Source organism: Zosterops lateralis (assembly GCF_965231275.1).
Source record: "Zosterops lateralis genome assembly, chromosome: 19".
Taxonomy (NCBI): domain Eukaryota; kingdom Metazoa; phylum Chordata; class Aves; order Passeriformes; family Zosteropidae; genus Zosterops; species Zosterops lateralis.
The window spans coordinates 10599718-10612200 of record NC_139779.1 but is presented as its reverse complement, the minus strand read 5'-3'; the positions used below and the strand labels follow the sequence as shown (position 1 = coordinate 10612200).

The window sequence follows — 12483 nt, the reverse complement described above, 5'->3', positions numbered from 1 at the left end:
CTGTAAGGGGTGGAGGTTCTGGGGCTGAGCCTCTTTTCAGATATGTGGTCCCTGCACACCACCTTGTCCTGTTCTCCCTGATACCAGGAACTGCAAAGTTGGGTGATTTGATTAGGGAATCCCTTGGCATGAACTGCGTCTCTCCCTTGGGGTGAAAGCAGAGCACCCTGTGACTTTGACCTGTTTCAGGGGCACTTTTGGGTGGCAGGCTCTCCTCTTGCCCAGGATTTAGAGCGGCAGGCACAAGGATGGCCAGCACAGTGTCTATTCGTGAGGATAGAGCCACCACCCTCTGCTCAGAGCCTGGGCACAGGAGTGCTCTGTGTCCACTTCAGCACCACATCCTCTGGCTTGCATGGCCACAGGCTGGACATCTGGGGTGTCCCACCATGCAGCTGGTCCAGTGGCCCCCGCCACAATGGTGGCATCTCCTCGAGGGTGAGTTCCAAATGCAGAGATGATCTAGCCACCTCTGGTACACACAGCATCGGCTCCAGGGTTTGATTACAGCTCAACAGCTTCTGCAGCTGTCTGCCTTTAGCAGAGGACTCATGGGGATTGTGGGGTTCAGGCTGCTCTGGCCTCTCTGCATGCCTCAGTTTCCCCTGTGTACCTGTGGCACGTTGCTCTCATAGCACATGATGGTAGTGGGGCTTCTGTGGTGATGCCCAGCTCCAGCTCTCTGTTAGTAACAGTGATGCTTAGTTCTTTTATTTTTTTCTATTTTCAGGTGAATATGGCCTTGGCAGGGAAGCCTTTAGATGTGACACTCACCACCTCCAGAGCTGACCAATGGAATATGGTTTTTCCCCAGAGAGATGAAATCATCACCAGCTTAGTGTCTGCCTTAGACTCCATGGTAAGAGGCCAGTGGCACCCCTGTCCCCATCCCCCTCCCTCCTTTGGCCTCCATTTAGCAAGGCTGTCTGGGTGCAGGGCTGGCACAGGATGCCTGGTGAGCTCATTCCGCTCTCCTCTGCTGCTGGAAAGCCCAGGGAACTGCTGAGAAATAAAAACCCTTTCCTGCCCTGACAGCCATAAGGATCATAAAGTCAGCACAAGTTAATCTCAGATGTGTATTGTTTTCCCATTAATATTTATGTTGGTATCAACTGGCTGAAGGGTGGTTGGCTTTTTTTTTTTCCTTGCTGTTTTACCAATGTTACCGTGAGCATTTACACAACAGCAGAACAATGGCTTTTTATCTCTGAGAACAAAGAAAAGAACTTTCATATCTTTTGACGTAGAATTCCCAGTGGAAACCTTGCCTAAGTCAGCCGTGCTTACATAAACAAGATAACTGTCTGGATTAAGTCTCGTGGACCAGAGCTAATCTTATTTTTAACTGTGAATGTGATCAGGAAGGGAAAGTGGATGTGTAGTAACAAATGTCTAATGCAATGAGATGTGCTAAATAGCTCTCTCTTTTTAAAGTCAAGTCATATGTAATGTATTTATCTAGGATATGTTTTCCTCTCTATGCAGGGAGAGGTTTTTTCATTAATACCAATTTCCTTCTCTTTGACATCACCACCCCACTAAGGAGCAGGTTCCCTGGAGCCTACACACCCCAAGCAGCTTTGATGATTTATATACATGCCATCCTGTACAGCAAATTATGTTACCATAGTTTGGCTTCTTAATGAATATACATTATTATGCAGTCCTTATTAGGTGCTTACACTGGGGCCAGGGAGCCAAACTGCTCCTGAAATTCAGCCTTTATCCCAGCATTTCACCAGTGGCAGGCTCTGTGCTCACTGAAACCTATCTGCCTGTGTGCCTGGTAAATAAACCACAGGGCCATGTGCATGTCACCAAGCAGGCTTGGGGTTTGGATTTGTTCTGCATCCAGATCTCACATACCTTAGTTTTTGTGTTTATTTTTTGAGTGTTGGACTTTTTGAGCAAAATATCCATCTTTGCGACTTGGTTTTGAAAGGAGGTTTCTTAAAAATATCTGTTTTGTGGGATTTGATTCAATGCCTTCTTAAAGAAGGTGAGCAGGAGGTAAAATGACCTAGTATTGGAAGCTGGTTTAAGCCCACACCAGTGAAGTATTTGTGTGCAGGGAGCTCAGGGGGGTTGGTCCATGTAACCCCTCTGCTCTCCTGCTCCCTCCCTGGCTGTCAGCATCCTCCAACTCCTCGGTGGGGTTGTTGATGTGTCTAACCAGGGCTGATGATGGGAAAAATCTCCCTTTTTTACCCATTTAAATCATGACCTGGGGATAGCATCTTCCTAGCACCAGTGCTGTAGCTGTAGGAATATGACTCAGGCTGCTGGCACTGAGTAACTATTATAATATAAAAAATACTAATAAAAATGCATATACATGTGTATTATGTCGAGCAGGAAGGGCATGTTACATAAAATGGATTAATGGAAGAAGTTTTTTCCATCTCTTTATTGTTTTGCATAACTGTACAAGAAGAATCGTTCAACTAATCTGGACTTTGACCATATTAGTGTTCTGCAGCTGAAATAAGATTCCTGTGTTCCTTATTCCATTAGAGCTGGTGGAAAAATGCAAATTGTTATCGGTTGTGGTGTGGGTTTTTTGTTAGATCTCTTTTTTACAGGAGCGTTTTCTTTTAAAGAAATGCAATAAAATCTTTATTTTTAGGATAGGAAAAAGTGAAATAAAACAATGGGTAAATAGTTCTTGTTTTCCAGCTGGGTATTTTTGTAGAGCTGTAAAGTCACCCAAATTTTTAGGGGATCGTCATAAACCCACAACAAAATTCAGACATAAACCAGAGCAGTGGTTTGATGGGAAGGGAAAAAAAACCAAACCAAAAACCCACTGGGAAGTGGGAAGGGGTGGGAAGCAAGGATGCTCTCCCAGGAGGTGCTGTGCTGACCCGGTGCCTCCCGCAGTGCTCGGCGCTCTCCAAGCTGAACGCAGAGGTGGCCTGCATCGCCGTGCACGAGGAGAGTGCCTTCGTGGTGGGCACTGAGAAGGGAAGGGTCTTCCTCAGTGCCCGCAAGGAGCTGCAGGCTGACTTCCAGAAGTTTTGCAGTGAGTATCCGCACCGGCACTCATGTCCACGCCAAGGTTGGTTCTCTGGTTGTGCCAGCTGGGACTCCTACAGCGCGTGGAGGGGTTGTCTGTCAGTCTATGGGGCTGGGTGGTGTTTGGAGGGATGGAGAAGTTGGGAGGGAACTGCAGCCAGAGCCTCTTCACTGCCAGGGAGGGCACTGCATGCCCTGACTCTTCTCTCATCCATCCCTGAGGTGGCTCAGGGCTGGAATGCTGCTCTGCTGCCCTGCTGCTGTTTGCCTATGGCAGTGCTGCCAGAGCACTGGAGTATTATTTGAGGACTTAGCAGAAATAGTTTGTCCTAGTGATCCTCCCAGAAGCAGAAGGGCTTTTTTGGTCCAAGGCTTTTTTCCTGGTTTTTGGAAAAACAGGAATGGATTTGGTAGCTAGAAGTGTTGGTTGTGGAGTTGCTTATACTTTTGAGGGATGAACAGTGGTAACAGGATACCTTGAGCAGGAGCTGTGTTCCCCCCAGTCTCAGATGAGATTCACCAAGTATCTGAGGGATACCTGTGTGTTGCAAGCCTTCTGTCCCAGTTCTGTATCTCTGCCAGTTTCCAAAAAACAGGCTGGGAGCTGAAGTGAGGGTGGGAGCCATTCTGTGAATGGAGACTTTATTTCTTGGACAGCATCATCCCCAACATGCTGGCTACTGCTTTCCTCACTCAATGCAGAAGCTGGAATGGGATTTGGTTTTGGTGATGCTGAGGACACCAGACCCAGATCTGTTCTACAGTGGGATGTCAGTGGAGAGAAATACATGGTGTTGACAGAAACGACGTAGGTGTTTAATCCATTGGAGAGATTGTTCAGGAAGGGTTTGCTCTGGTAACACCAGTGCTGTGAAGCTGCCCAGGTCACTGTCTGCGTGGGTTGTTCACTGCATGGCTCTGCAGGAGCAGCTCTCTGCCATGGCTCTGCCCAGCCCCTACCCCTGCTGCCCTGGCCAGCTGCTGGCCAACTCTACTATTCCATCCTTTCACAAGAGACAGCATTAGTTATCCTCCACTGTATTCTGCAGGACAGGAGGCATTTGGGGGATGTTTCTTATGTTCATAGGCAACTCTGCCTTCCCACCACCCACAAGATGTGGATGGCAGTGGGGTGGCCAAAGGGAGGGAACTCCTTTGTGTTTGCTCAGGCTGAGTAAGGTTGTTCAGTCTGGAGAAGAGAAGGGTTTGGAGAATCCTGAGAGCCCCTTCCAGTAACTAAAGGGGGCTTATAAAAAAGAGGAAAGAGTGACTTTTTGCCCAGGCAGGTAATGATAGAACAAGAGACAATGGCTTTAAACTAAATGGGGAGAGATTTAAATTAGATGTTAGTAGGGAATTCTTCTTTTGAGTGTTTTGAGCTACTGGGATAGGTTGCCCAGGAAAGCTACAGCTGCTCCATCCCTGGAAGTGTTCAAAGCCAGGTTGAACAGGGCTTGGAGCAACCTGGTCTAGTGGAAGGTGTTCCTGCCCATGGCAGGGGGGTGGAATCAGATGGTCTTTATGGTCTCTTTTAACCCAAACTGTTCTCTGATATATCAGTGACATATCCTGGTTGGTGACCTACCACTGTCCGGGGGCAAACCACCTGGCAACAGATCTGGATTCCCCTCTCTTTGGTTTAATTTTTTGTCAAAAAGAAATAGTCATGTCTGGTTGAAAACAGAAATCTTGAGCGTGAGATTTGAGTAAAGTATATGATGCTGCAGACAGGGTGAAATGTGATAACTCTGTCCTGAGTGATACAGGCCCAGGCTCAACTCCACTCCATAAAGCCCTTACAACTGGCACACAGTGGAGAGTATCCCAGGAAGTGCCTCTGATTCCTTGCTGCCCTCTTAGAAAGATTTGAATTAATCTAGAGCAGACATCACTTGGAGATGTAAGAAGCCTCTTATCTCTTTGGGACACAGACCTTGCTTGAGCACCCTCCTTTATCTGAACCTCTGGTTCTGCCTTTCATGATGCATGGAGGGAATTGACAGTGATCAGAATTAATGTCAGGGGAGGAGGGAGAGGCAGCACTTGGAGGATGCAGATTGCATTTTACAACCAACCTTGGTAAAACACCCCAAAAAGGTTTGTCAGGGCCTGTTACACCATGCTGTTGGAGGCATGTGGAGCCTTACAGGAGGTGGCATGGTGACTGTTTACTTTCTTGTGTCTATTCTCTGTGTATCCCATGTTGCTCTTGACCCATTCTCTGTGATGTCCCAGCCATGGACTTTTTCCACAGAAGGATCTGTGAGCTCCTTCTTGAGCACCCTGGCAGCATCCAGGTTTGCCAGTAGGAGTCTGTTGAGGATGATGAAGGAATTAGTCCTTTGTCACCGAAAATCCCTTGCAAATTACTGTGGATAGAACAGCAATAATGCATTTGTAGTGTTTAATTTTCGGTGCATTTAGAGATGCAAAGAAGTCAATGCTGAAGATATGCTTTATTTGAAGTTTAATAGGGGAAATTAGCAGGAAATAGCTGGTATTACTGAGCTACATGATGCTGAAGGGTAAAAAAGCCTCCAAGAAAGGCGGATTTTCTTTTCCTGAGAGATTGAAGGCTAAGCAGATTGAAACCAGAGACTAGAAATGAACTGCCCAATTAGTCATAACTGTTTCAGTCTGGCTGAGTGGGAAAAGCCAGGGAAGAGGCGGCAGGCACCAGATGACTGACCCTGCTGCTGGCACCACTGTCTATTGCCAGTGCCTTTTCTGCATGTTGGGGGATCCTGGGATCAACCCAGAGTGATTTCATCCAAGCTGGGGCCTGAGGTGGGTGGGAGACCTGGGACACCTGCCTGCAGGCAGAGGCGTCACCCCTTCTCACCACAGTGACTCCTGTTTTCTCCTCTCCCCCTGCAGGAATCCAGCAGAGGAAGGAGCAGGATGCAGAGGTGCAGAAGAAGGCAAAGGAGTGCGGGCAAAGGGTGCTCAGGGTCTCCCCGGACCAGGGATCAGATGTGTACCTCCTCAGGAAGATGGTAGAGGAAGTGTTTGATGTGCTTTATAGTAAGAACCTTCATGCTTCCCTTTGGGGATATGGAATGTCCCTGGGGCTCACTGAGCTGCCCAGCACTGCCACCAGCTGTGGCTTTCATCACCAGCCTGGCTCCTTGGCACAGGAGCAGGTGCCTGGCAGGGGCAGCATGGTGAAACATGCTCCTGTATGGAGTTAGCACTGCATTGAGATGGGATTTGGCCACTGCTTCTTAGTTTTCCAGTGCCCCAAACTGAGACAAAGAAATCCCTATGCTGGAGGATGAAGCATCCTTTGTCTCCCCTGACCAGGGGAAGCCTCTGTGATGCCCTGAATGTGATTTCCAAGCACAGCTTTATCCCTGCCACTGCATCCACAGCACCTCTTTCATCGTACTGTGTTGGAGCTCTGCAGATTTGCTCCCTCTTTTCTCTGGCAAGTCTATTTTAAAAGAAAACAGATGATTTTCTAGCACGTGGCCCTGCAGCCCCAACTTCAAGAGATGAGGTGGTGCCATTCCAGCACATGCATCATCCCCAGCAGTAAAGCTTCTGCAATTAAATATAGATGACCATATGGCTGTTGGTATGGAACCCAGTGGGCTGCAAAGCTCCTTCCAGGCCCAATCTGCAGCGAGCAGCAGCAGCACCTTCTTCTTGCTCACAAGGACCCATTGGAACCCCCATGGAGTGGCTGGCAGCAGTGGCCAGGCTGCTGGCTCATCCCCTGGCAGCACCTCTAGAGCCATGCTAGTCAGGGTAGGGAAAGCAATATTGGCTTGGGAAAATGAGCCCAAATTATTCCCTCATGTTGCTGAGTGGGTTGTGTTAGTTCTTCATGATGCTTTGTGGGAGTTCAGGCCCTGTGGCTGGATTACCTGCAGAACTGGGTGTTTGGTTTTTCTGGCTGCAGCTCCCCATCACCATCTGAGATTCAGGGCCTGGTAGAGCCCTGCTGGGGTTATTCAGGTCTCCCTGAGTGCAAAGTGCAGGCTTTGCCTCTGTTTGTGTATGTGATTTGGGAACGGGCATTCCCACACAACAGAAGGGGGTAACAGGAGCTACCACCAGCTACTTCGGGCTCACATGCAGGAGTTGCTGCTGTTGGCTGTTGCTAGCATCTTTCACAGGCTTCACAGACAGAAAAGGGAGTTGGCATCCCTTCTCCCTTGGGACAGACAGTCACTGAAATTTTCTGAAGCCACTTAAAGGACTTAGAGGCAATATTCCCATTAATGGGAGCAATCAGATCCTATTGCTGCCTTCCAAAGGCTGGGCCCAAGAATGAAGGAAGGGATGATGCAGAAAACCAAGGGAACAGAATGGAGGAGGTGTTTTTTGCTGGTGAATTCCCTATTCAGGTCTCATTGTCCTGCTGCTGGGACAGTGCCAAACTTTGCTGTCCTCTTGGGAATATGTGAATTACTAAAATCTGACATCAATAAATATATAGTTGCATTAGAAAAGCTTGATCAGGGTGCATCTGCATGGGGTTCATGAGCCAGGCAGTCCATCCATTGGATGATTAGTAAGGCTCTTTACAGTTTCAGGGTGTATGGAGGTGTGTGAGGACATATTGGCCACATCCTCAACCCAGCATGGCCAGCATTGCCATAGCAGAAGGAGGTTGGGCATCCCTGGGACAATAGTTTTGGCTTTAGCACTGGGTGTAATTCTACCTTTGCTGCTCCTTCAGTAATATCAGCTGTTTCCATCCTTGAGCTCCTTTGTGATGAAATCTGACAAAGCTGCTTGCTGCCCTTTCTTCATTCCCACTGGGAAGAGCCTCTCCTGGTTGAGTGGGAAGAAATACACAGGAGATAGAAGATGCCCCAGGATGATTCTGTTTGTAACACTGAGAGGACTCTGAGAGTTTAACAGTTATGATTCTTAGGGCTTTTTTTTTTTTTTTTATCCTTTCATCAATAAGGATTGGAAACAAGAAATCTTTTAAAATGCTCAGTCAAAAAGATTCCCTCCAGAGCCAGGTAATCTCTGCACCAACAGGATGACTGATTACCAGTGGCTTCTATTAAATAGGCTTTAATGATGATTATTGTCTCTTTAGCTAAACCACGAGTCTCTGCACAGCAGCACAAGACTTCTGAAGGTCACCTTGACAATAACACGGTACCCATAAAAATATGTTCAGGGATTTCTTGAGCATTGGGTTGATAAGGAGCCACTGTGGACATTGGGAGCTTCTCTCAGTCATGAAGAGAGGTGATAAAGGGAGGTGAAGAGCTGCTAGAGCCAGCACATTGGGGCAGGGAAACTGTCAGCTTGCAGAAAGTAAACTTATGGTGTCATGGCTCAAAGGCTTGTTTTAAAACTTTGGTTATTTGCTTGATTAAAATATTACCAACCCTCCCTATAAAAAGCCTTAATGGCTCTTGGAAGTTGCACATCGTTAGTTATAATGCATTCCTTCAAAGGAGATGTTGAAGAAATCACTTTCTTCACAAATTGTCACAAGGTTTGTAGTGTTTCCGTAAGATCTTTTGGTATTGGAGTTTTTTTGGGTTTCTTTTAAGAAGAGAGAAAAAGTAAAAGATTGAAAAGAAAATCCACAGTATAGAATCCCTCAACAACTTAAAGGTCCCATAATCTTCTCTGTCTGCCCGTCAGCCTGGAGATGAAGGTGGAGGCACTGTATCATGCCACCAGGTGTTCTCCATCTGGACAGTGCCTTGCCAGACAGGTTGCATTCCTGCATGGCTGTTTCTTCTGCTTCATGCTTTCAGCACCATGTTTATTGATCACAGTGGTTTGGGTTCGTTTCCAAAGTAATTTTCCCCCAGAGAGTAGCTTGAAGGTTTTGGTCATTCCTTGAAATCTTTCAGAGAAGGCTGTTTTTCTGATGGTGTTTTGTCTGCAAAGCATAGTAGAGCAGCCCTGGTTTGGGCACACAGGCTCTTTATCTGGTTTAGAAAATCACAATATAATGACAATGCTCCCTGCTTGCCGGGGGGTGGGGAGGAAAGAAATTTGTACCTGACCCCTTAGGGAGATTTTGGTGACAGAAATAAAATGGAGCCAGAGGCACATGGTGGGGACATGGTAGGACTGTCTTGCCAGTGTTGAGGGGAGCAGGTGAGAGTTTGGGGCTGCTGGAGGTGATTGTGCAGTCAAATGTATTGATGTTCACACTGTCTGTGAATAGTGGGATGGAGGGAGATTATTGGTTTGGGGTTTTTCCCTTGTCTGTCAAAGTGAATCAAAGCTGCTTGACAGCAACAGCAATCAAACTGCTTTCCGTTCTTCCAGGAGGTAAAATAAGAAAACTGACTAGAAATGAGGTTCCCAGAATATCTCAGTAAGCATGAGATAAAAATCATTGCGAGCTCCTCTGCCTTCTTTGTCAGCCCTTGGCTCCCTCCCACCTTGCTGATGGCCATGTACCTCACTGGCATATGGCTGGGCACTCCCAGGGGTGGGCTTGTGCCAAGTGACCCAAACTGAGGATTCTGCTGTGAAACCTGAATGATGAGACATCTGCTTATTGGCTTTTTATGAGCTTCTTATTAATTAGTGCTTTTAGAAAGGAGCTGGAGTGCCTTGCATGCTAAGTGCGAAGGTAGGAATGTTTTTTTTTTTCTCCTAATGATTCTGTTGGTATTTCTTGCTCTTGCATTTATCCGCCCCCCCCCCCCCCCCCCCGCCCCAGCCCAGCTCAGCCATGGTCAAGGGCACAGCGTATTTGTCAGTAGTGTGTAACTCTTGTCCCCTCCCCAGGTGAAGCCATGGGGAAGAGCAGTGTGGTCCCTCTGCCCTACGAGAAGTTCATTAAGGAGCCGGGCTCGCTGGTGGTTACCGGCTTGCCCGAGGGGATCAGCTTTAAGAAACCCCTGGAGTATGATGTGAAATCCCTGATGGCCATCCTGGAGCACAGCCACAGCATCCGCTTCAGGCTAAAAAGGTAATTCTAGGGACCTCCAAGGAGCAGGAAAGCAGCGAGCCCTTGGGGTGGTGTGTCTTACAACACTGGCAGATGATGATTTTGAGTGGCACGGGCGGGAGGGTCCCTCCCATGTCCCAGCTTCTCCTCGAGACCCACAAACCCGGGCCCAGCCATGCCAAATCCAGCCTTGCACAGAGATTTGTTCGTGCTGGGGGGCTTGAGTCAATTTCAGACGCATTTCTATAAAAAGTGTGTGTAAACATGCACATTAACTGCATCTTTTTATGTGTCTCTGCCAAAATTTCCACTGCGGTAAGCTAAGTGCTTTTCTATCTCCAGAGGGATTTCCAGGGTAAATGCTGCAAGTGTCTTCCCAGGCTGAAATGGGTTTTTTAATGCCAGGCAAGGAGGGAAGTGGGGGACTGCAGCAGAGCAAACTCCCCCTTTTGGCCACATTTACACAAGGGGTTCAGTAGTTTTAGGTGCATTTCCACTGCATTTGCCTGGCTGGCAGCACCTCAGATCCATTCAGAAAAATGCTGAGCATGACCAAATACCTCCTCTAAAGGCTTGATGCTTCTGGAAAATCAGGCTGAGACAGCTAAAAGTAGGACACGCAGAATTTGAGCTGTCTGTGAGCTTGTGGGTCCCTGTCTTATGTGGAGCAGGTTGGTTTCTTCAGTCTGAAACTCATTTGTGGGCTGACTGAGCTCCCCTTTGAATGTGCCATGGGTTCTGGGGGCTGGCATAGGCAATGGAGCCAAGTGATTGTGGTCATTAAAAGTTTTACCCCTTAAATGCACCAGGCATGGAGCTGGGCAGCTTGGTCCTAGCTAATAAAAATGCTTTGAACTGCTGTAAGACTAAGCAGCTCCACTTAAGGAAGACAAGAACCATTTAGGTGCCTGAAGATGCTCAGGAGTTTGTGTGATAGATGAAACTTCTGAATCATGGAACAGAACTAGAGACTGGTTTGTGTTGGAAGGGACCTTAAAAACCATCTCGTTCCAAGCCCCTGCTGTGGGTAGGGATGCCTTCCCCTATCCCAGGTTGCTCCAAGCCCCATCCAGCCTGACCTTGAACACTTCCAGGAATGGGGCAGCCACAGCTTCCCTGGGCAACCTGTGCCAGGGCATCACCACCCACACAGGGAAGAATTTTTTCCTGACATCCAATCCAAACCAGCCCTCTTTCAGTCTGATGTCATTCCCCTTTGTCCTGTAACTCCCTGCCTTTGTCAAAAGTCCCTTTCCAGCTCTCCAGCACCTTTGGGTAATGGAAGGCCAGAGTATGTTCTCCCCAGAGCCTTCTCTTCTCCAGGCTGGACAGTCTCAACTCTGTCAAGCCTTTCCAAACAGGAGAGGTGCTCTCACCCTGTAATTGTTTTCATGGCACTCCTGATCATGGAGCCTGGCAGCCGGTGGTGCAGCATGTCCCACCCTCCCAGGCACGGCCCTTCTTTCCCCGTCCACATCCTTGCTTCTTGCAGCTTAGCAGTGCCACCGTGGGCCCAAAGGAACCTGTTTTTCCCTCCTCTTCTCCCTTCCTTCCCCTCAGGCCAGCAGATGAGCCCAGCCGAGAGCCCAACCCCAACATCGAGTTAACTTGTTCCTCCCTCGCCTCCAAGGGCAGCCGAGACTCTGGTGCCAACGGGCCTGTGGGCAAACCCGGCGCCCAGGACGCCCCCTCGGCCATGGCCATCACCAACTTCCTCTACGGCGTCTCGCTGCCCGCCCCCGGCACCATCGACCTCAAGCAGGAGGCGTCCTCGGGCCTGCCCGGGCCCACGGCGGCGGGGGAGGCGCTGCTGGCCCGGCCGGCGGGAGAGCTGAAGGTGCCTTCCTCACAGGAGTACAGCGACTGCTGTGGTAATAGCCTGGAGCTTGCTCACAAACGGGGGCCCGGTGTGCAGCCCAGTTGTAGTAGCAGGGGGCTGGCTGGGGGGTTTGGTGTGTTCTTTGGATGGAAAGCAGTGTAGAGTTTGGTCTGTGTGGAAATGAGCAGAGCCTTTGCCATGCTGCACTGCTTCCAGTCCCTCCCTGGGTTCTGCAAGGTGCTCACAGAGCACACCCCTGGTTTTGCCCCAAAATAAGAGGTGCTGCACCACTAGGCCTGTATGGAAATGAGCAGAGCCCTTGCCACGCTGTGCTGCTCCAGCACTTCCCTGGGTTCTGCAAGGTGCTGACAAGGCACACCTCTGTTTCTGCCCCACCACCAAGCCTGCACCACCAGGCCTGTATGGAAACGAGTAGAGCCCTTGCCATGCTGTGCTGCTTCCAGCCCTTCCCTGGGTGCCTGCAAGGTGCTGACAGGGCACACCTCTGGTTTTGCCCCAAAAATGACAGGTGCTGCACCATCAGGCCTATGTGGAAATGAGCAGAGCCCTTGCCATGCTGTGCTGCTCCAGCCCTTCCCTGGGTGCCTGCGAGGTGCTCACAGGGCACACCTCTGGTTTTGCCTCAAAATGACAGGTGCTGCACCACCAGGCCTGTATGGAAATGAGCAGTGCCCTTACCATGCTGCAATGCTCCAGCCCTTCCCTGGGTTCTGCAAGGTGCTGACAAGGCACACCTCTG

The 12483-nt window shown here is 49.1% G+C and overlaps 1 protein-coding gene across 10 annotated transcripts in view; it reads left to right on the top strand.

Annotated features, from left to right (window-relative positions):
• GTF2IRD1 (GTF2I repeat domain containing 1) overlaps positions 1 to 12483 on the top strand; it is a 68878-nt gene that overhangs the window by 22732 nt on the left and 33663 nt on the right. For all 10 annotated transcript variants that reach the window (XM_083875174.1, XM_083875175.1, XM_083875182.1 and 7 more), the window contains exons 2-6: positions 731 to 859; positions 2881 to 3022; positions 5893 to 6039; positions 9742 to 9925; positions 11465 to 11775. In XM_083875174.1, the coding sequence (XP_083731300.1) occupies positions 737 to 859; positions 2881 to 3022; positions 5893 to 6039; positions 9742 to 9925; positions 11465 to 11775 (907 nt within the window). In that variant the 5' untranslated portion in view covers positions 731 to 736. The remainder of the gene's footprint in view (positions 1 to 730; positions 860 to 2880; positions 3023 to 5892; positions 6040 to 9741; positions 9926 to 11464; positions 11776 to 12483) is intronic.